This window comes from Chanodichthys erythropterus, chromosome 10, assembly GCF_024489055.1.
Source record: "Chanodichthys erythropterus isolate Z2021 chromosome 10, ASM2448905v1, whole genome shotgun sequence".
Lineage (NCBI taxonomy): Eukaryota > Metazoa > Chordata > Actinopteri > Cypriniformes > Xenocyprididae > Chanodichthys > Chanodichthys erythropterus.
In genome coordinates this window covers 22,591,499-22,616,732 of record NC_090230.1, presented here as the reverse complement: position 1 = coordinate 22,616,732, position 25,234 = coordinate 22,591,499, and the positions used below count along the sequence as shown (strand labels likewise).

At 34.4% G+C, this 25,234-nt stretch overlaps 2 protein-coding genes across 2 annotated transcripts in view; both read left to right on the top strand.

The window, feature by feature from the left end:
- The window catches only part of LOC137028184 (CD48 antigen-like), a 44,004-nt gene that overhangs the window by 8,368 nt on the left and 10,402 nt on the right, over positions 1-25,234 (top strand). The gene's annotated exons all lie outside the window — the stretch shown is intronic.
- Positions 12,503-23,850, top strand: LOC137029331 (CD48 antigen-like). The gene is made up of 6 exons (XM_067398916.1): positions 12,503-12,518; positions 21,060-21,362; positions 21,507-21,800; positions 21,926-22,036; positions 22,105-22,163; positions 23,803-23,850. The coding sequence occupies exons 1-6, from the start codon at positions 12,503-12,505 to the stop codon at positions 23,848-23,850; spliced, it is 831 nt and encodes a 276-aa protein (XP_067255017.1).

The following is a 25,234-nucleotide window of genomic DNA, read 5'->3' as shown; positions in this document are numbered from 1 at the left end:
TCCATGGACTCTTTTCTTTTGTTCTTTTGTTTTTTCTCCGCCCTCCTCCAGAACCACCTCCCTCCCTCCTCTGTTGGACACCCGGGAGGGGGCGAAATGTTACATTTCGTGTTCCTGTGACCTAGTTTCCCGTTCTGTTTATTAGTTCATTTGATCCACCTGTGTCTTGTTAATTATCCAGTCACCTTGTTTAGCTCCCTTTGTTAGTCACCTGTGTATATATACCCTGTGTTCTCCTTCACTCCTTGTCCGTTCTCATTGATGTCTACATGTGTTAATGCTGTCTATATCCCGTTGGAATCTCCTATGTTTAATTAAAGTATTGTATTAAAAGATTAAGAGCCTTTCCTTTTTTCACAGTGGGTGTAAATTTCACACAATCTGTTATTTACTGCAGCTAAAGTTTGCTATCATCTCTCATCATTCAGATATAGTATTCAGTTATTTTACAAAAAAATTCTGAAAAATGTGTAAAATATTTGAACACTGTCACGTGTATGTTCTGTTTTGGTTTAATTCTAGTTCCTGTTTCCTTATTTGTTCTCATTTACCTGCCACTGGTGTGTTTCTTTGTTCTCCTGTGTGTGTCTTATAATAATTGTTTACAACTCCATTCATCATTCGCTTTGTACAGCCAACTGTATATATATAAAGGAAACTGTTGACAACATTTCACCTGTAATAAAGCACCCCAGTGGAAGCCAGTACAAGAATGTAAAAATGTTTTTGTGATTTCACTAATGAGATAAAAGCATCAATTTCTAAAAAAAAAAAAAAAAAAAAAAAAAATTAAAATAACTTCGTTAAATATGATCATTGTGTATTTATTGCTTTTCTCCCTCTCTCAGTTTCTCATGTTTTTTGTTTGTTAGCTTTTTTCACAGATAAAAGGGTCTTAAAAAGCTGTTCATACAGGAAAACACTCTTCACCTACAAAAACATGCACTAAATGTTTGTCCAACAGATCAAACCACATTTCTGAAGAAAACTGACCACATGCAGGTGTCAGTTTGACTCAGAGATGAATTTTAGTAAACCGGAAGTGTGAGACCAGACACAATTTTAACTTTGTACATTTTCCATATACTAAAATTGAGAACTGAATAAATATATACAGCCATTTAAAATCACTAAAGTTACTCTCCAGAAATGTAATTCATCCAATATTCAGACAATATTCAACTATTTTTAAATATTCAACACAGTCAGGCAAATATGTTTCAAAAATGTCAAATGATAAAAGATTACCGGTATTTAACAACAACAACAACAACAACAACAACAAAATCCACATTTAAGAACAGTTAATTGAGTTCAGAAGTTAAGAAAATTTTTATATACACACATGTAACCATATATAACGTGTGTGTGTTCATTAGGAGGGTCAGACTGTCGGGGGAGGATTCACATCACATCACTTCTCGTATTAGTTTAGATCAGTTGTGCTTTTATTGACAGTCTTATTAGATCAGAAAATGTCTCGCGTGTTTGTTTTGATCTGTTTGTGCTGCTGCCGTCTGACCGGTGAGTTATAAACATATTTGTGTCATTTATTTACATTTCAGAGTAATAATAAACTCCTGCTGCGGTTCAAATTAGATTATTTTGATCAAATCTCTCTTGTTGTTTTAGAAATCTTATTTTCAATGATTGCAAATGCAAATCATTCTTAGCAATTTCTAAAAAATCATTTAAATCATTTTAAATTATTCTGCAGTAATCATAGACAACTACAAACTTCATGGAAATTCAGTAATAAAACATGTTGAATATATTTTATTTTGCTCTACAGCAAATAATTTTAAAATATTAAAACAAAATCAAATTATTGATTCACTCACATAATTGCAACTTCATTTTGTTTCGGGGCTCTGCTGCTGTTAAAGGATACAAACTGACTTCAGGCTTTCTAAACTACCAAGATTAATGTAAAATCTGTTCTTCAGGTGTGTTTGCTGCTGAAACAACTGAAATACAGTCAGTGTCAGTGATGGAGGGAGATTCTGTCACTTTACACATTGATGCTACTGAAGTACAGAAAAGTGACATTATACTGTGGAAATATGAATCTGAAGATCATGTTATAGCTGAAATAGTTAGAAAGTTTGGACTCTTCTCTACATTTAATGGTACTGATTTGAGATTCAGAGACAGACTGAAGCTGGACAATCAAACTGGATCTCTGACCATCACAAACACCAGAACTGAACATGCTGGAGTTTACATAAGTGAAGTGGATCTGACATCAAAAAGATTCAATGTTTCTGTCTATGGTGAGAAACGTCATTCATCATGTCCTTCTTGTTCAATTAGCTATTTATATATTGAAATGTTGATGTTATGTAATTAATTATTATGTTATAGTTTGGAATTACAGACAATCACTGCTTATCATCAACACAATGAAGCAAAAGTAACATTGTTTAGATTTATCCATATATCTGCTTATTTCCCTTTATGTTTTTCAGCTCGTCTGTCTGTTCCTGTCATCAGCAGAAACTCTTCACAATGTTCTTCATCATCATCATCATCATCATCATCAAATTGTTCATTGGTGTGTTCAGCTGTGAATGTGAGTCATGTGACTCTCTCCTGGTACAAAGGAAACAGTTTATTGTCCAGCATCAGTGTGTCTGATCTCAGCATCAGTCTCTCTCTACCTCTGGAGGTGGAATATCAGGATAAAAACACCTACAGCTGTGTGCTGAACAATCCCATCAGCAACCAGACTCAACATCTGGACATCACTCACCTCTGTCACACATGTGCAGGTACGACAGCACTGATAAAAACATTTATGTAGAAATTCACTCACATTAATGACTGTCTCTCTTTTCCTCTTCTTCAGCTCCTCCAGACTCAGTCACTCTGATAGTGCTGATATCTGTTGGATCTCTGTTGATTGTTGCTGCTGTCGGGATCTTCTGCATCTGCAGGAAATGTAGAAAAATTGACAGAGAAGGCAAGTGTAACCTACTGCTTTTAGACATGTATTATAATAAATAACTAATTGAAAATATACATTAAATATTTATAGTCAGTTGAAACCCCTAATTATAATTTAATCAATAGTTATTCTCATGATTTTGTAGAAACACCTTCTAGATCATTTATATGAAAAGAAACCTAAATAAAAATGCGTTTGTACATTTCAATCATAACATAATGATTGAATTGTTTATATAAGCCTATTATAAACATATTTATACATAATGAAATCGAGCAGTGCTCTTTTTACTCATCTTGCACACAAAAAAAAAAAATTCTATATTTCTCAAACTGCATCAAAATACTGGAGATGCCAAAAATATAAATGTGATTCAAAAACAAAAAGCTGGAAGCTGCTGGTGCTGAAGTCAAAATATCTATTATTGATTACTTTTGTTGAGCTTCAATTTCACAATACGAGTTTGATTTATACATTGTGTAAAGAATGTCTCTCTAAATTTTATGATGAACAAATACTGTGTTTGTAACTTTTTGTGTGAAAAAGTTATAGGCCTATTGACAAATTATATTTGTAATTGCCATTTTTTTTTTTTTAAATGACAGTGTTAAACATTTAATGAAATGTGTGCATTTTATGCATTTACTGACAGCCATAATAATAATACATATGTTGTGAAGAATCAGATCTAGTTTGTACTGAGTTTTGTAGTTTTAATACATCTATTATTGCTAAAACAGTTCAGACTGGTGAGGAAGAGATCACTTACGCTGAACCATCGTTCTACAAAAGAAACATACAGAAATCGGTAAGATCATTTCTTCCTGTCATGTGTCTGTCATTTTTAGCAAATGCTAAAATAGTTAAAAAGTGCTAAAAGTGTGTGCTTGTGTTTTTGTCTGATCAATCACACACACAAGCACCATATTATATATATATAAAAGCCATAAGATCATCATTCAATGCAAGAAACTCTTATTGCATATTGTGTTATTTGGATCACATCAGAGATTTCATTTTTATCAACATTTTACATATATAGAAAACCTAGCTAGAACAGAAATAGAACAGTAAGTGTTAGTATTAATGGGTCTACACTGTAAAAAATTTACTGTGAAATTTACAGTAACTTACTGGCAACAATTAGCCAGTAAGTTACTGTGAATACGTTTTACAGTAAGGGTACTGTACTTCCATTTACAGTATTTTATGTATACACTGTGAATTCAAAAACAATTAAATACTGTGATTTTAGTTGTATTTACAGTAACTTACTGGCTAATTGTTGCCAGTAAGTTACTGTGAATACGTTTTACAGTAAGGGTACTGTACTTCCATTTACAGTATTTTATGTATACACTGTGAAATCAAAAACAATTAAATACTGTGATTTTACTTGTATTTACAGTAACTTACTGGCTAATTGTTGCCAGTAAGTTACTGTGAATACATTTTACAGTAAGGGTACTGTACTTCCATTTACAGTATTTTGTGTATTCACTGTAAAATAAAAAACAATTAAACACTGTGATTTTAGTTGTATTTACAGTATTGATTGTTTTACTGTAGAAGAAAAAAATACTGTGATTTCGATTGCATTTACATACAAAAAACAGTTAAGCACTACTTTTTTATGTATTGTATGCAATACAGTACTATAAACAGTAGATAACAGGTAATCACTGTAAATTCAGTTTCTCGCTGTACAATTTAAATACTGTATCACTGTGATTTAATATTAGCCATCATTAAAAGAATCACCCATATTCTAAAACATAGCAATCAACTGCAGACAATAAGATAATTGTTAACAGTTATTTATTTAAAAACATTTGATGAACAGGAATGACAAAACAGGTACAACATAAAGGGATAATGGACATTGGACAACATGCCTTTATACCATCCAAAGTTAACGAACATTCTGTGTTCCATGCACAGAATCTATGCAGAACTGAACACTTAATTCTCTGCTATAAAATATTATAAATTCTAATTGTATGATAGAAAATGGCTAGAAACAAACTGCATCCATGAAATCATCAGCATTGTTACTTTGTAAAATAAGCCAATACATTAACATTACCATGCAACCAAGTGTTATTAAGTTATGAGTACAGAGAATTGAACATGAATTTATAAATCAAACACATTCATAGACCAAACAATACAATCAATAAATAAATGTAACCAATGATTAATGTTTTGTTCTTTTTATTGAAAAAGTGTTTCATCATTAGAGAGATGGGTATAGTTAAATAATGATTTTATCAATTATATTTATACTCTTATGATTACTACTCTCCAAAATTTAGCACAAAAATGATATGTGAAAAAGAATAAATATTACTTTATTTGCAAAAAATTTTTTTAAACCATTTCCTAAGTGTCCTGTATGAGTAATATATACTGAGGTAATGTGCTTTAATACTGCTTTACTAGAACTTTTACAGTCCTTGAGCTTCCCAAAAGATAAAAAAAATCTAGAAGATGACACTCATAAAGAGTAAAAGATATGTATAAAGAGCAATATAGAGATTTTTAGCATTTCTTCAAATAATACTTTGGCCCACCCAAAAATACATGTACAGTTTTTGTTCAAGAAAATAAACATGTGGACTTTCTCAGGAAGAATTTGAGATCTTTCATTACCGTGTCCTCAGCTGTGTAGAACACTCTTTCCAACAGTGTTGAGGAGGAAGATGATGGAGAGCTGTGAGAGAAGAGGAAGTGTGTCTTTCTCAGGCTCTTCTGAGGCAAGGATCACTTTGGATTTTTGCAAACTGGAAGCTAAAAAACAATGTTATTGTAGTAGTTGTTGTAGTCAGGTTTATTATTTGTTAGAAAGGAATGAGGAAAGTGTGTCTAACTTACATGTTCCTCCTCCTCTTCGTCTCGGTCACCACTGCCATCATCCTCCTCCTCCTCTGGCAGCTGAAAGAGAAGATTACATTGATAGAAGCTGCATTTTGAAAGCAGTCTCTTCCACTTACCAAGGCTGCATTTGTTGAAAAATATAGTAAAATAATAATATTTTAAAGTAGTTTTACTTTAATATTCTAAACAATTTTACTATTAGCTATTTCCTTACAGATTTTAAACACTGACTGAATGCAACTGGCTCTGACTAGGTGAGTTTGGGCAAGATCCGTTAAATTACCGAATTACATTTATAATCGTGTCACTGTCAGACTTACTCATTTTTCACCTTTCCCTTAAATCTAGGGTCTATCATAGCAGCATCCTCAAAAAATACATCTTCATGTACACGAAAGCACAAAAAAAATAATTTAAATATTACCTAAATGTTTTTTGTATTCTTCAAAGTATTTTGAAATCATTAAAATATTATCATGTATATATTGTAAGTTATAACATTGTTTTTATCATGACATGAGTTCATGTCGTTCCAAACCTGTTAAGACTTTCATTCATCTTCAAGACACAAATAAAGATAATTTAATGAAATCTGAGAGCTTTGTTCCTTTTATTGACAGTCTACACAACCGCCACTTTGATGTTTAAAATAAAACAATTTCATACAGATCGTAAATCTAATCTAATAGAGAGGTTTAGTCCAAATTTTCTGAATAAACTTGATCACCTTATATAATAAACAAATTCAACACACTAGTGCATTTACAAACAAGTTGAGCTTCCATTTTCCATTGTTTGCTAATTAATGTTTATATGTGAAAAAAGTCTAAACTCAAACTGTATATTGCATTAAGCGAACAAGTCTCTTCAAAAAATTTGGAATAAACTTCTCCATTCATATGGATCACTTTTACAATCACTTTATGAACTTTTTGAAGTGTCAAAGTGTTAGTTGCATGGTCTGTAAATTGAGGGATGGAAAGCTCTCAGATTTCATTAAAATATCTTCACTTATGTTTCGAAGATGAACAACAGTCTTGGCAGGCGTACACTGTGAAAGTTCTAACAGTTTGTGAGCCTTTGCATACAAGTTAGTTAACCCAATAATCATATCAAAGCAGTTGGTACATTGCACGACTGCACTACACAGATTTTTTAAAAACAAGACTTAACATTTATCTATTATGGGTCCTAATTAGGAGACAATGAATACATTAAGCTTTGTGCCATGCTGTTTATATTTAAGCAGTAAAAATGCTAATTTCAACGGCCAAAACAAGGAGCTTGTGGATAAGATGATGAGTGGAAGGAGATTTTGGATTGTATTTGATAGTATCGAACAGATTTAAAAAAAAGTTTTAAACATGCTCTTTCAATCCGAATGAAATGTCAATTGGACCCGGCCAATTCATTCCAATTAACATGTGACTTCTTGTTCCATCTGTGCTACTAGTCTGATTATTAGAACCCATGTAAACACAGCTAATGTTGCTGCTATAGTTTTAGATAAAAAAAAAAAATATATATATATATATATAGGGTTGCCAAGCAGCCTATGTGATGTGATTGTGTATCATTTGTAAAGGATAAGTAAAGGATGACAGAATTTTCATTTTTGGGTGAACTTTAAGTCACATGCAACAATGTCATTCAGAATAAATTTGCCAAATCAAATTTTTTAAAATTTCATTCTGAATGTAAGGGGTGGTTTAAACCTTTTCTAATATGTTCGATAGGACATGTAAACACTTGATTAAAACAGAAATTTGAAAGTGTAAAGCATGTGGAATGATGTAGAAATGATGCAATGACGTACAAAATCAACCATTGCTGTTGAATGAATGGAGTGTAATAAATGACTGTTTTCATAAAATTTTTAAATGCTTGTTTTTAGTTTTGAGCATTTTTACTGCTTGATAAATATAAGCTGCACGGCACATACTGTAGCTTCATGTTCTCTGCGTCTCCTAATCAGGACCTGGAATGATAAAGTCTGCTTTTTGAAACATAAAAGAAGCAATGACAGGATGATGGTTAACATGCACCAACAGCAGGAAAGTCTGTAATTTTGGACAGACAGTGCATTTTAAGATATCAAATCTGATCTCTAAATAAATGTACACATCAACTATGTTCAGATTCATCAATCAGAGATTTAATTTTGACTGAAATAAAAAGTGTAAATGTATCAAATAGTAAAATTGCTGACCCCTTGAATTCAGAATTATTAACATCTTGTCTCTGTGAAATTCAACCCTGTGAATTACCTGTTTGTCCTTCTGAGCCCTTTAACGAGAAGGCTGCTTTTATGGCTGGATGCTGATTGACACACCTTTTGACCATGTTCTCACATCCAGGACAACAAAATGATCAAGCAGACCTGAAAGACATGACCCATGATTGAAATCAATTTAAATACATTTAGTCTTACCTGTGATATTGGAAAAATGAGGCATAGTTTTTCACCCAGTATACGCTGCTTCTCCTGGAACATCGTCCTCATGATGGATGATCTCTAGATCCTGGACCCGTGCAGTCCACCTGGAGATTATCTGAATGATATGTGGTTGTATATAAAGGGTAATTAAAGACTGAACGTTACATACATATCAATAGCAGTCAGAAACGAATTTAATACCCACCCCTGCTTTTAATCATCAATTATTGTCATGGCATCATGGCTGTCTCTCCTCAGCTACTGAAAATAAAAAGTATGTTAGATAGGAATGAATAGACTAATCACACATAACGTTAAACCAGTAAGTGGCGACAAACGAGAATATTTCGTTATGAACAACTCTAAATCATTGACTTACCAGGATTATTGAAAGTCATTACAAATAATTTTAGTAAACGAATCGTTAAGTAATTAACCGTGTCTGATTAACGTTAACCGTTTTATACACAATGGTTCACGTGAGCTTCAGGAGACCAGGCAGGGTCTAAAATTAACAAACACTCTACTACAGTTGCCATTTAACGAATATAAGTGATTATTCTGCTGTTTATAGCATTAAACAGTTAACATTACATTTAAAATAACTAAAAGAAAAATGTAAAACTGTCTCAGATTTGAACGTTACCGCCTCACGGGAGACAACGCTCGTGCGCACATAACCAAACGGAATTTATTTATTAAATACATTTAGAAAACCAAAAACACTGCACTAACATTACTCGTCACAAGTGATATTTAGTGTCATATGGGCAAAAACGATGAATAAAAGAAGATTTGCAGGGCTTACCTTTTACTCTGTGTCCGTCTGCTGGAGGTCGACCGTTGATGCGCATGCGCAGTACTCAGATTCTCCTAAAGTCCGTTTGACCTGCTTGTTTAAAAGTTCGAATTTGTCTCGCGCATGCCCCATCCAATAAATATCCGTAATTCACAAACACAACATATATATATAATATATAAACAAGTCTTTTGGCACTCTAGCAGTTCATAAACAAAACGGCATACCTTGCGGAAGAACACTGTAGCCGGAGCTACTTCTCTCTGTTATCTCTATGACGAGTCACGCAGGTATTTGTGCTACTCCGCAGCGGTTTCTACACGGTCTAAAATAGTCCAAATATACACACTTATTCTAGGTGTACCATAATAATTCAGGGTAAGACAAAAACACGGTTTGGAAAATAGATTCATGTTGTACATTCCCATTGTAGATTTTTTTGTACATTTTGAACACAAAAAGTTACACGTCTGGAATGTTATCAGGAGACCATGGATCGCGTCGCTACAACATTCTCCGTGGGATTAACCAGCGACGTCTTTTGAGGACGTGCCCACGACGTTTCTGGAACGTTAGCCAAGATTCTAAAAAATGGAACATTACCACGACGTCCTCATAACGTTGTCATAAAGTAATGTCACACTGACCAAATGACGACTAACAATGACGACGTCGTCACAATGTACTGTGTTTGCTGGGTTGCAACTTATAACCAATGGTCATGCTTCAGTTCAAATCTGAGGATGATATCTAAAAAAATTATGCATTTATGAAGCCTATATTGTTAGACCATGTCAGGGGAGACTTTGGAGATTAAGATAAGGCTTATCAAATATTTTATTGCCCTGTTAACACCTACACCCAAACACCCATTTACGGTCACAAAACAAACAAACAAAACATATTCTTGGAATCTAATGTGAATTCTTTAAAAAATATATATTGTATGGAATAGAAAGCTCCTGCAGCAGGTCCATCAGAGTACAAGTTACATGACACATTTTAATTTATTAATATTACACTTTTACTTAAAGCTCACTATCGAGTATTTACATCATATTCCGGTAATGAATTCTGAACAACAATAATCTGGAGCCGTCCATGTGAAAGGGGTACAAAGAAAGATATGATAAAAAAAAGGAAAATTACAGTAGTTTACTTTACTATTTACAGTACTATAGTGGCTAAATTGTGATTTTTTTACAGTAATGCTTTGACTACTGTGATTTCAACTGTAATTCTTGGACTACTGTGATTTTTACAGTCTTACTGTAAACTTTACAATATTCTACTGTAAAAATCTTATACAGTAATGTTACTGTGAAATCGACAGTAAATAACTGTAGATTTCACAGCCATTTTTTACAGTGTAGTGTTGATAAAAAAGATGCATCTTCAGCCGTTTATTGAAGCAGCTCGTGTCGAGTTTGTCAGGTCATTCCACCAGCTTAAAATAGTCAAGGTAAAAGTGAAACTGCTTGTGTGCCTCTTTGGGATGATGGCACCACAAGGGACCATTCACTTGCAGAACACAAGCTTCTGGAGGGCGCATAAGTCTAAAGTAAGTTTATATATATGCTGCAGAGCCAGTGGTTGTTCTGTAGTCAAACATCTGTGCCTTGAATTTGATGTGAGCGGCAATTGCAAGTTCATTACAATAGTCCAGTCTGGATAGAACAAGAGCTTGGACAAGGTGTTTTTTTATCTCTGATAGGAAGGGCTTGATCTTCCTAATGTTGTATAAGGCAAATCTGCAGGACCGGGCCATTCTTGCAATGTGGTCTTAACTCTTCCTCTTCTCTAAAGCAGCCCAACAGCCTCACCCCCTTTGTTGCATGTTCTCGGGGGCAGGGTTTATGTAAATTTTGGGGTTGTGATGCCACCAACCAGGAAGAAGCTCATTATAGTCCCTACCAGCCGTTTGTTGTAGTCATTAAAAAGAGATTTCTGTAAAAGAAAATATCTCCATATGCATTGAACTTTGAGTGTCGTAACTTTGCAGATGTTGTTTATGCTCAAACAGCAACATCACACACTAAATAAAGTTAAAAAATTAAATCATAATCAAGGATCCCTTTAAAATAATCCATGCGACTCAGGTCGTTTAATCAATTTTATAAAGCAGTTTTTTCAAGTGATATGAGTGCTTTGTTTGTGCAAAAACATCAACATAATTTACTACTTTATTTACAAAATATGAATCTCCAATGCAAGTTCACAAGAGCATCAGGACATGTGTGCTGACTCAATAGCAGAGGTTGTTTCATGAACACGTGCTGGAGATAAATATTTTGTAAAAAAAAAAAAAAAAAAGTGGTTAACTTTAAAGTTCTGGATAACTACTCTTCACATTTTAGTGAAATATAGAAGATGTTTGATGTCATTTCCTCAAGATGCTTTATACTGATAAGTGCTGATAAATATTATTAGACAAAAACTCTATATCACAACTTCTCATTTAGGATGAACCTAACATTTATTATTATTAGTAGTAGTAGTAGTATTATATCTTGTGTTGTGTTTTTTACAGAAAGCTGGAGATGAGGATCATGTGGATTATGCACCTCTCGCAATGAGAAGATGAACAGACTTCAATCTTTAGGGTACAAGACCCAACTGTGTGACTTGTGAGAGATCTAAAGCATCATAATTTAAGATGATTTTATCAAATGGTCTCCTAAAATTTCAAAAGAACTTGCCTTATAATACAAGGACATTTAACAAATTATCTAAATCGTATGGCCCACATGGAGCATTTTCATGTTTGACTCTAAAAGCGACCATGTGTGTAAATCTCATGTGGTTTGGTCAGTTGGACAGAGCATGTATCTTCTGCTGGATGTTTGTGTTTGATGTCAGTTTGTGAGTGTGTCTGCTGTGAAAAGTGTGTCTGTCAATAGCGTGTGGTTTAAGGTGTTTTTCCATTCCTGCTCACATGAAACCATTTGACTTCTGCTCTATAGAAAACCTGCTTTACACAATACTGAACTCATCAATGCTGGTGTTTGACAAAAAGGTCTCAAATCATACAGAGATATTACTTTGAGATATGAAAATATCATTTGTTTTGTGTGCATATGTGTCATGATCTTATTTGTGGCTCATGCTGTAATCATGCAGTTAAGCAGTGCTGGTTTCAGTAGCTATTTCCAGCTCCAGCAACACTTCCTTCTAAGAACTATTCCTGAAACCTTTTTGAAATTGGAAGTTTTTGAAAAAAATATTGTTATCATCTCCATGTAAACTGCAAAAACATAAATCTGTGAAAATGGTGACGGCATGCACATGCGTATTACGCGTTTAGTCAATCCGCCTTATTTTTCAATGCGGGCCTAAGGTGTTTTCTGTGAATCTGCGAGACTTCGGATTTATTAGTCGCTATATGGAAATAATGAGAAGAAATAAGGTGGATAGGCATGGGCAAGGCAAGTGGTCCTAAAGAATGCGTATAGTCACAGGTGCGTAGTATTTCTTTACAAAGTGACATCGCCAACTCCTTGTCTGGCATGTGTCATACAGTGTTTTTAGTTGTTTGCGCAGATCCGTGTGAACAGGGATAGTTTTGATAAAGTTGTCATCTGTACAAATAAAAACATTTTTACTACATCGTTGTTGTGTAAACGTCATCATGTGTTACAGTTAATGAGATAATTTAGTGATTGAGTGATAATTGAGCATTATTGAAGATACCTGATGTTAACAAGCAAAGGAGAAAATGACAATTTTTAAGACACCATGCATCATCGAGGTCAGGGTTTGCTTTAGTTGAGCTCTTGACCCTTGACTTTTTAATATTAGATTTTGTTTGGCTGCTGTAACTGAGTTATAACAACCGGACAAGCAAAGAGAAAAGATGATCAGGGGGGTATTCCAGAAAGCAGGTTATGTGACATACCTGGGTATGTTTAAGAGTAAGTAAGCGGATAACCTCAACTTTCGGTTCCAAAAACGGAGGTAACTTTTAGGGTATGTAAGTAACCATAGCAACTTGCTCTCTGAAAGGGTTAGTTAGTTTAAGAGGAATTCAGATGCATGTTATATTATCAATATGGTTATATTAATGTATCTAAATTTGTTATATAGTTACAGCTATATACACAATGTTATATTATACAATATATAACTGTTTATTCAATTCTAATATACGAATGTATTTTATTGTCATCTCACACATGGATCTGCTTTTTATCCTTTATAACAGGACATTTTCTATGCTATAATTTCTATAATAAAATACATATCATATATGTGATATCTTATTTAATAATTAGCATCAAACAATATTAAGAATAAAAAATGATTGCATAACCACCCAATAGGTGGTGATGTGCACCAAGTAGGTTATGTAAATCGCCATTAAACAAAAGAAGAAGAATGAAGTAGAATGGCGCGCTTTTTCTTAGCGTCTGTTTCCATGGTGAATCATCAATTCGTCGCTCTGTTGAGAATGTCTTGTGTGTTAACCGGGAACATACTCTGGGTTGGCTGAACTTACTCCCGGACGCATTTTTGGAACCAGCATACCACGAGTAAGCAAGGTTTGGGTTAATCAACCGAGAGTTCAGGGTATATGTGACAGTAAGTTAACCCTGCTTTCTGGAATACACCCCAGGTGTTGGTTATGTTTTCACATAAGCATTATTTGATCTGAATCACTGAACTCATTTAGAGCTCAATCTCTGAGTTAGATTTCCATTATTGATTACAGCAGCACTGTGATTCTACAGCACAAGATCAGATTTTTCAACATAATTCAAAGGATTTCTTAAAAGTTGTTCAGATTTTTTTTTTTTTTTTTTTTTCAAAAATGTGCATTGCTGGGGGTCCTTCAGGACAGGTTTGGGAACCACTGCTCTAAACAATGTAATGACGTGAAAAAAATACTAAATTCAAAAAAACTTTTTTTCGGAGTCTCAGGAGGATATGATTGCCATTTTATAAACTGCAACAGCCTAGGCTACTGATACCAATTTTCTTTCCATAGATTCCCACTGGCTGCTGTTTCTGCTCCTGTCACATCCTAAAACAGTTACTAAATGTTTTAGAGTATTTTATGATTGTAAAAAACTGACTTGCCATTAAATAAAAATATTGAACTGTTCCTGTCCTATGTATAGAGTAGTGATTTTTTTTTTTTTTTTTTAATTAAAAACCAATATTAAATTGACTGGGGAAAAAAAGCAAATGGATTACTGTATAAAACCCAGCATGTATTCTGTCCCGTATTTAGCCAGAGCTGGGTTGCCAAATAATCCAAATTGAGTTGTTTTTAACCCAGAATTTTTTAGTGTGAACGTGGGCCTTGTGAATGAATTTTAGAATTTCTCAAATGGAACATCTCTGTGATTCAGCCTGTAAATTCTCTTCAGAAAACAATGTGGAGCGCTTGTTTAGAGATTTATGAATATGATAAAGATTCAACAAGATTGAATATTACACACTTGTTGGTCATAAAAGCAGTTTTGTCAGCCCTTTTAGGGTCTTCGGGGTCTACAAAATAAAACTGGAAATCGAGGGTAGCACGGGTATGACGTCACTGACGCACGGACAGTCGTACACGTCCATGTCCTGGTTAAAATTGCTTATTTCTCTGGATTTAAACATTCTTGGAAAAATTTGGGATAACAAAACAACAAAATATATAACACTGTTCTAGTGTTTTTTGGATATTTAAATCCAAAAATTCTACATGTTGTGTCTTTAAAAAAAAAAAAAAAAAAAAGTTCTCTTTTTCAAAATTACATGAGACTTTTGTACGGTTGTCAACACTTTCTAGATCTACAAAACAAATGAATGAATGAATGAATAAATAAATACATTTGGAGTTATATCTGTTCCTTCGTCAGTGTGAAAAAAATTCACACTCAGGGCCTTTGAGAAAATGTACAAAATTCATCCTCAAAATCAGAAACAACACAGAACACACAGACAGAAATGAAGTGGCACACTTCCAACAATGCAGAAAATGCAGTACAAAAATAGTTAAAGTTTGACAAAAAGTAAGTTTTATTGTTGTAATTGTGATTTCATAATATTTAGATATGAATTCAACTGGAAAACTTATGTTTTTCAGTTAGTCAAATAGCAAATAGTGGAGCTCTGCAGCCATCTACTGGATAAAGTGATCATTTTTTTTATTCCAAAAGATGGGCAAAAATCTTACACTAAACCATCCCTGCATCCCAATGTGCATACTATCCACCCTATCTGCCCTAAATAGTATTGAATATTACTAGTGTCACATACTATTTAGGATGGATAGTATGCACATTGAGATGCAAACCATGTGTCACGAATCCGGTCTATGAACTTCTGTTCACTCACCAGCAGAGGTCACCCGCTTACCACATGGACTCATGCACTACACTAACTTTTGTACTTCACCCCAGACTACAGTTCCCATGATACACTGCACTGATGACACACAGCTGTATCAAAGCCACTGGAAGGCCAGCCTGCTAGCCAAAAAAACGTAACGCTAATTACGGCGGGGAAGGACACCAGAGACTGTTTTTTGAATGGATGTCAATGAGAGGCTTCACTATGCTGATTAAACAGCTTTTATGGGAAAATAGCTAATCATTTAAATAATGGACAGTCTGTTTGCCAATCTTCAGCATGTTTTACACTAGACAATACTTTCGTTGGGAACTATATGTAGATTTAGCTTGATAAAAATGTATTTTTTTAAGGCAGACTAGGGAATGTTGTTTGTTGTATTGCCTCGTTGACTGTTCTCCTGTTTGCCTTTGATTCTCTTGCCTTGTCGTTTGCTTCTTGCCTAGAGCAGTGGTTTCCAAAGTGGGGGTCGCGAGACATCAAGCGAGGGGTCGTGAGATGATTTCCAGAAATCAAAAAAATATATATTTAATGATTAGAAATAGCATGTCTTATGAATAATTGTAACAAAGTTATGGAAGCCCGTTTCCGCCACTAAAAAAAAAAAAAGATTAATTGCGACTTTTTATCTCAGAATTCTGACTTTTTATCTCACAATTGCGAGTTATAAAGTCAGAATTCTGAGATATAAAGTCGCAATTGCGTGATATAAAGTCAGAATTCTGAGATATAAAGTCGCAATTGCGAGTTATAAAGTCAGAATTCTGAGATATAAAGTCGCAATTGCGTGATATAAAGTCAGAATTCTGAGATATAAAGTCGCAATTGCGAGTTATAAAGTCAGAATTCTGAGATATAAAGTCGCAGTTACGTGATATAAAGTCAGAATTCTGAGATATAAAGTCGCAATTGCGTGATATAAAGTCAGAATTCTGAGATATAAAGTCGCAGTTACGTGATATAAAGTCAGAATTCTGAGATATAAAGTCGCAATTGCGAGTTATAAAGTCAGAATTCTGAGATATAAAGTCGCAATTGTGTGATAAAAAGTCAGAATTCTGAGATATAAAGTCGCAATTGCGTGATAAAAAGTCAGAATTCTGAGATATAAAGTCGCAATTGCGTGATAAAAAGTCAGAATTCTGAGATATAAAGTCGCAATTACGTGATATAAAGTCAGAATTCTGAGATATAAAGTCGCAATTACGTGATATAAAGTCAGAATTCTGAGATATAAAGTCGCAATTGTGTGATAAAAAGTCAGAATTCTGAGATATAAAGTCGCAATTGCGTGATAAAAAGTCAGAATTCTGACTTTATTTCTCGCAATTGCGACTTTATATCTCAGAATTCTGACTTTTTCTCACTACTGTGAAACGTTATTTCTCACAGTTTTTACTTTGCTTGCGTTTCCTTTCATTGCGACTGACCATCAGGATTACTGCTTATTATACATTAAATAGACCATCAGGATTGCTGCTTTGTTATTATTATACATAAAATAGAGGACATCATAAAGGATTATTTTTAGCGCCGATTTACCAATAAAGAAATATTGATTTTACTGGAGGAGACACATAAAGATTAGTCTCCGGACATGTGCATTATGCAGGAATATGCATATAGAATGTTTCCACGGTAACCATGTACACAGCGTTTCAAGGAGAAAAAACAGCTTTTACTGCCATCTAGTGGGCTTAATACTAAAACAACCAATACCTATCATCTTTCGGCAGCACGGCTATCGTTGGATGCACTGTTACAGACAGAGATACTGACCATCAGTTAATTGCGAGAAAAAAAAGCCAGAATTCTGACTTTTTATCACGTAATTGCGACTTTATATCTCAGAATTCTGACTTTATATCACGCAATTGCGACTTTATATCTCAGAATTCTGACTTTTTATCACGCAATTGCGACTTTATATCTCAGAATTCTGACTTTTTATCACACAATTGCGACTTTATATCTCAGAATTCTGACTTTTTATCACGCAATTGCGACTTTATATCTCAGAATTCTGACTTTTTATCACGCAATTGCGACTTTATATCTCAGAATTCTGACTTTTTATCACGCAATTGCGACTTTATATCTCAGAATTCTGACTTTTTATCACGCAATTGCGACTTTATATCTCAGAATTCTGACTTTTTATCACACAATTGCGACTATATATCTCAGAATTCTGACTTTTTATCACGCAATTGCGACTTTATATCTCAGAATTCTGACTTTATAACTCGCAATTGCGACTTTATATCTCAGAATTCTGACTTTATAACTCGCAATTGCGACTTTATATCTCGCAATTCTGACTTTATATCACGCAATTGCGACTTTATATCTCAGAATTCTGACTTTTTATCACACAATTGCGACTTTATATCTCGCAATTCTGACTTTTTATCACGCAATTGCGACTTTATATCTCAGAATTCTGACTTTTTATCACGCAATTGCGACTTTATATCTCAGAATTCTGACTTTTTATCACACAATTGCGACTTTATATCTCAGAATTCTGACTTTATAACTCGCAATTGCGACTATATATCTCAGAATTCTGACTTTTTATCACACAATTGCGACTTTATATCTCAGAATTCTGACTTTATAACTCGCAATTGCGACTATATATCTCAGAATTCTGACTTTTTATCACACAATTGCGACTATATATCTCAGAATTCTGACTTTTTATCACGCAATTGCGACTTTATATCTCAGAATTCTGACTTTATAACTCGCAATTGCGACTTTATATCTCAGAATTCTGACTTTATAACTCGCAATTGCGACTTTATATCTCGCAATTCTGACTTTATATCACGCAATTGCGACTTTATATCTCAGAATTCTGACTTTTTATCACACAATTGCGACTTTATATCTCAGAATTCTGACTTTATAACTCGCAATTGTGAGATATAAACTCGCAATTGCGAGTTAAAAAGTCAGAATTCTGAGATAAAAAGTTGCAATTCATCTTTTTTTTTTTAGTGGCTTTTTTTTTTTTTTTTTTTTTTAATGGAGTTTTTTTTTTTAGTGGCGGAAACGGGCTTCCATACTAAGTACTAAAAAAAATGAGTTAAATTAAAAACAAAAACCATGCAAAAAAAAATGCCATCAACCTTTCGATTTTCCTTCCCCTCGACAGTGACTCCTGAGGTGATTATGACAGATTAACGATATATTAGCAGCAGCATCAGTTGAAGCAGGTCAATTTACAGCACCATGTTAAACATTCAGACATGTGCACATAGGTAATTATTTAGGCTTTAAGCTTTGGATATTATTTTTGTCAAAATGAAACAAGTCAAGTCACCTTTATTTATATAACACTTTTTACAATGCAGATTGTGTCAAAGCAGCTTTACATTGATAACTGGTACATAATTTGGCTGCACAGCAGCTCTTAAAGAATAGTGTCAATGCAGGCAGATCAGAAGCACTGTTGAATAAATGTCAAGAATACTGTTGAATATCAAATGTGAAGTCAAATGTCAAGTGTCCCCAACTAAGCAAGCCAAAGGCGACAGCGGCAAGGAACCCAAACTCCATCAGGTGACATCAGGTGGCAAACAAGTGGCAAACAGGTGTTAAAATGGAGGAAAAAACCTTGGGAGAAACCAGACTTAGTCTGTTAGTATCTCGTCAAGCCCTCTGGATACTTTTTGCCGATTGAAGACCCACGCCAGCCCTAGGATTATTCTTTGCCTTGCCTGAGATGTGTCGTTATCTGACCCTTGCTTGTTTTGTTTTCTGACCATGCTTCTGTAATAAAGCCATGCACATCGATCCGTACGTCTCCTGCTCTGTTCAATCCGTAACACCATGACAAATTATCCATGTTATCCCCATGAATGAAAGTTACAAATGTGGGTCATTTATAAAGTGAACCTTACATTAAAGGCTGTTTTTGTATAAAAACATATTTAATTTTTAAAAAAAAATGTATTTATATAAATCACAAAGCCTCCAAAAGCTGTACAAATGTGGAGGAAAAATATTATTAAACAGTGAAATTACATTTGTTTAAGAAAACAATTATTTTGTTACAAAACTACATTTTGTTGCCTGGAGACTCCAAAGAGCCTGAGTGTACCCCAAACAAAGAGCCGCATATAAAGGGCCTGAGAGGAAGTCAGACTGTGAGATTCATAAAGACAGGAAGAAGCTCTTCACCTAAACTACCCACAGATGAAACAAATGGCCACTCTCACGCATAAGCTGCTTGTCCACCCAACAGATCAAACCTTGTTTTTAAATAAAAACCAACCGCAGCAGGTTTCAGTTTGACTCAGAAGACGAGCTGCTCGTGCCTCACATTAGTAAGACTGGAAATGTGAGATGGTTCATGATTTTAACATTTTTGCCATTCACAAATGATTATAAAACCATAAGCTTATTTACAATTATATTTAGATTGACTAATTCAATACTCACACAATTTTCCACTCTTACTGTATATTTAACACAGGGAGAAGTTCGTTTTTAAAAAACATTATTGTTAATGGATAAAAATAAAAACGTTTTCCACAATTGTGAACAGTTAAAGGGTTAGTTCACCCAAAAATGAAAATTCTGTCATTTATTACTCACCCTCATGTCGTTCTACACCCGTAAGACCTTCGTTCATCTTCAGAACACAAATTAAGATATTTTGGTTGAAATCCGATGGCTCTGTGAGGCCTGCATAGGGAGCAATGACATTTCCTCTCTCTCACACACACACACACACACACACACACTCACTGATTCATTATGATCCGATGCTTCCCGAAGCAGTGTTTTGAAATAGGCCATCACTGAATAAGTCGTTATTTTGTTTTTTTTGGCGCACCAAAAATATTCTCGTCGCTTTAGAATATTAAATATGTTTTTAGTACCTTTATGGATCGTGAGAGAGGAAATGTCATTGCTCCCTATGCAGGCCTCACGGAGCCATCGGATTTCAACCAAAATATCTTAATTTGTGTTCCGAAGATGAACGAAGGTCTTACGGGTGTGGAACGGCATGAGGGTGAGTAATAAATGACAGAATTCATTTTTGGGTGAACGAACCCTTTAAGATCTTAATAAAAGCCAGACAAATGTTGGTTATATAATACACATTCAGCCAGAGAGTGAGATGGAGTGTGTGTGTGTGTGTGTGTGAGAGAGAGAGAGAGAGGTGGGTCAAGTGTTGTGGGAGGATTCAAACAGATCAGATGAACTTGAGTGTCTCTCAGAGTAAAGTCTTTTTGGGTCAGGCTCTTCACTAAACAAAATGTTTCACGTGTTCGTTTTGTTCTGTTTGTGCTGCTGGACTAGTAAGTTATAAAAACATTTTAATTTCTTTCCACTTCACTGATAAAATAATAATAATAATGTTGATTTGGTTCAGATTAGTTAGAGGATTTGCATTTAATGTTCTTCCCAGATCAAATAAAACAGGAATTATTGTGAGACTTGGCAGAGCAAAATAAACGTGAAGTGACAGGCAGATAACACCTTAAAAATTAAATTACTGGTTCATGCATTCTGTAAATTGAAGTCAAAGCATTTTATTTTGCATTTCTGCTGCTGTTTGGGATGTTCAATTCACAGTTCACTTTGAATGTTCAGATTTCACTTCAAATATGTGTTTGAACAAACACCTGTTTGTTCTCCAGGTGTGTTTGGTGATTCAGTGTCAGTGATGGAGGGAGATTCTGTCACTCTATACACTGATCTCACTGAAATAAGTGAAGATGAAGACATACTGTGGAAATATGGAGCTGAAAACTCTCTCATAGCTGAAATCAATAAAGAGAAACAAACCTTCCCTGATGAGAGATTCAGAGACAGACTGAAGCTGGATCATCAAACTGGATCTCTGACCATCACAAACATCACAACTGAACATGCTGGACACTATGAACTAGAGATAAATGGACCCAGGTGGTCATCAAAAACATTCAGTGTTTCTGTCTATGGTGAGTAGAGATCATTTTCAAAAATTCTTGTTTTATTAAAGAAATACTCATTGACCGTCAACACACTACACACTCATTAGAACACACTACACAAAATATAAGATTGCTGTAGATTTACCCATATTTCTGTTTATTGTTTTCTAGCTTGTCTGCCCATTCCTGTCATTATCAGAGATTATTCACAAAATCTTTCATCACCATCAAGCCAGAACTGTTCATTGGTGTGTTCAGCTGCGAATGTGAGTCATGTGACTCTCTCCTGGTACAAAGGAAACAGTTTATTGTCCAGCATCAGTGTGTCTGATCTCAGCATCAGTCTCTCTCTACCTCTGGAGGTGGAATATCAGGATAAAAACACCTACAGCTGTGTGCTGAACAATCCCATCAGCCACCAGATCAAACATCTCAACATCACCCAAGTCTGCCAGATTCACTCAAGTACGAAAGTGGTGATAGTAGTGATTATTTATTCAGCCAATCTGTTTTTGACTCTAAAATAAATCATCAGTGAGATCTCAATCTTGATCGAGGTCAGATTGACAGACTCATTTTGTCCATTACAGATCAGCGTCTACCTTTATTTAACATAGTGCTGATTTCTGCTGCTGCTGGATCTCTGGTGATTGTAGTTGTGGTTGGGATCTGCTGCATCTGCAGGAAATGTAAAAAATCAGGTAAGGAAATCAATAAACAAATAATGCAACCTTTGTTCTTTTAACACCTGTGATTATTGTTAATGCAGTTCAGGCACAGGAAGACAGAACTGATTCAGCGCTGTGTAAACCAACAACACGACAAAAGGTGAGAAGCAGCAAGAAGTTGCAATCAGTGTGACTGAAATGTGTAGCATCAGACGTTTGTGGTTTATCGGCTGAACCGTCATTATCATTACCTCCACTATATGCAGAGCAGATCAAAATAATATAGTTAAAGCTGGTGATTATTGATATTTGTTTATTGTGCATACATGTGAATGTCTTAAGATAACATTAGGATACAAATAATTACTATAACCACAGAAGCACTAGAAAAATATTAAATTATTAATGCATACTGTAAATGTATCTCGTGTTATGGGAGCAATACTCCTTCCCTCCTTCCCTTGGGTTAAAAATGTAGCCTAATTAAAAACAAAATGTAACCCAGCAGATGGGTTGTCCATATTTGACCCAAAAATGGACAATGGGTTGGGTTGAAACAACCATGCCTTTTTTATTTATCATGCTGTAATTTTCGTTATTTTTCTGACAGCTAGGTGGTGCCAGAGCATTACTATTTTTTAATAGTAATGCTCTGGCACCACCTAGCTGTCAGAAAAATAATGAAAATTACAGCAAGTGTTCATTAAGCTGGCAACGAAATTTGGTTTTAATTTTACTTAACTGTTTTTACTGCCATTTTTAACGGGTTTCCCTTTACATATTTATTTAAGGTTTTCATATCTTGAAGTTTGTTTCTTTGATGTTTTAATTCCATTACCCTATAGAAAACTGGCAGTGCACCTTGCATACTGAAAAAAAAAAAAAAACATTGTAATTATTACTTAAGTTTATGGAAATTTGGGGGTTTTTAAGAATGCACTGAATGGATCCACTTCACAAAGCATTATTTTATTTTTATGCAGAGACTAGTTAGTCTATTAGTAAAATCTGTTGATTTTAGCCATCTTTGTTGTTGCTTGTATGCCAACGGTGACAGTTTAAAAATGTTAAAAAGCACTTCTGTTTTTTGTTGTTTGTTTGTTTTTTCTCAAGTCTCAAGTTTGCATGCCTGTAACTCAAGAAGTATTAAAGATATCCTTTGATTCTGGTTCTCAGCAAACTTTCCTTTTTGTATCTGCATTTTAAAGGTCCTTAATGGTTCAATCCTAGAGATATGGAGATCTTAATGAGTCTAATAACTGCTAATCGACACGTATGTGCAACATTACTTAAAGTCAAAAAATTAGAGTACACAGTTGTGCTACATTGCTAATAATAGTTTCAAATTCACACTTACAAATGATCAAATAAAAGCCTAAAATATGCATATTTGGCATGCTGCCCGAGGGGAGGGCTCTGAGCTCGGAATTTGGCCTGAACCCAGAGTACTCCCCCTGTACCTCTAGCTGGGAATAGGAACAAGCTGAGAGTGAGGAGATGGGGTGGTGGAGGGATGCAAAAACCTGCAGAGGATCATAGATGAGTCGGCTATGAATATATATATCCTCTCAAGCTGATTGGGTAGATCATTTGAACATGCTCCTCTCGAACTTTGTTTATAAAACATAATTTAAAGTATTCAGTACTGAAACAAATAAATTACTTTATAGAAACTATAATAAGGTGTCATTGTAAAGGTTGGATTGAGTAAATTTGAAACAAATTTGTATTATTCTATTATTTTTTTTATTATTATTTTTTTTTATGTTGTTCCTAATAGAGTTTGTGTTTCCTTGCAGAAATCAAAGACGGAGGCCGTGTACGAAAATGTCCCCAAAAAGCGATGAACAAATAATATCTCTATTCAGATTTATTCTCTGACAGGATGACATTTTTGTATATATATTTTATTATATATCATACATAATTGACACTGTATCATGATGTAGTTCTGTATAGTTTCATCGTGTTTTGTGCCCTCCAGGACATACAATGTCATCCTGTCTTGTCATCTCATCAGCTACGTCTGGGTTTCATATCTCCTGGCTCCACTATTGGTTGTTGGGAGTATTGGCCCCTCCCTTGCTCCGCCCACCATTGTTTCTGCCATGGGCCTTCGTGATTTCCTCCTGACACCAAACTGCCTTTGAAACTGCACTTTGTATTAATTAAAGCTGCTGTATTATTTGAACAGATACCTTTCTCTTGTCATCTGTGAACCAATCTGTCACATATCTATTGCAATAAGACCTAAACCAAATCAAGCAAACAAAGATGTATTGCTTAATATGATAAAATAACAATAAATCAAGTTAAAATTAATGGTTTTGGATTTAAAGTCATAATTTCTAGTGAAAAGAATATTAAAATGTTATATTAGTGTGCATGAATAGGTTAACAGCCTTGAGCAAATTTAAGTATCACACACTCCCACAGGTCAGAATACTATACTATTGGCATTTTATATTTATTTATTTGCATGCATTAACAATTAAACATATATTTTGTTATTTTCACTTGTACACACACTTGAATTATCAGTAATAGTTATCAGTGTAGAAGTTTTCAGTTTTGGTAATAAAAGTTTTCTTGCAGTTAAATACATATTGTCTGCACAGTCTGCACAGCAGGACAGTGGCCCTTCAGGACAGAGTTTGGAGACCTCTGGTCTAGGACATTATACTCCCCATATATTTTGATAAGATGGAGTTCATAAAATTGCAAAATGAATTACTTCTAGTATTTAAGTACATTAAGTACTATTACTCAAGTAAAATTGAAAAGGAGTAATATTTTATTAGGGTATTTAGTGTACTTTTTTTGTACTTCACCACTGCCCACTTTGAACCTCTGTGCATCCAGTGAATCACACCACAAGATGGAGTCATGAGTCATCAAAAAAATCAGAGTCTCGTACTTCTGTCATGTTTGCAGTTTTTTTTTTTTTTTTTTGGTTTTAAAGAAATTTGGTGTTTGTAGCGCTAAAGCAAATCCTTCTCCAAATGTGGAATTGATCATGGGCACTATTAGCCATCAGAATGTCCACATCAAATTTTTGTAGACTTATTTTAGTATACTATCCGGGTACTTTGGGGATACTTATTTCAATGTATCTCCTCTTCAAAGGTTCTCCCCTCAGTGCCCTTTTTTTTTTTCTTTTTTTTTTTTTTTTGGTTTTTTTTTTTTGTTGTTTGTTTCAACTGACCCTTGAAATGTCTGTGCACATCAGTG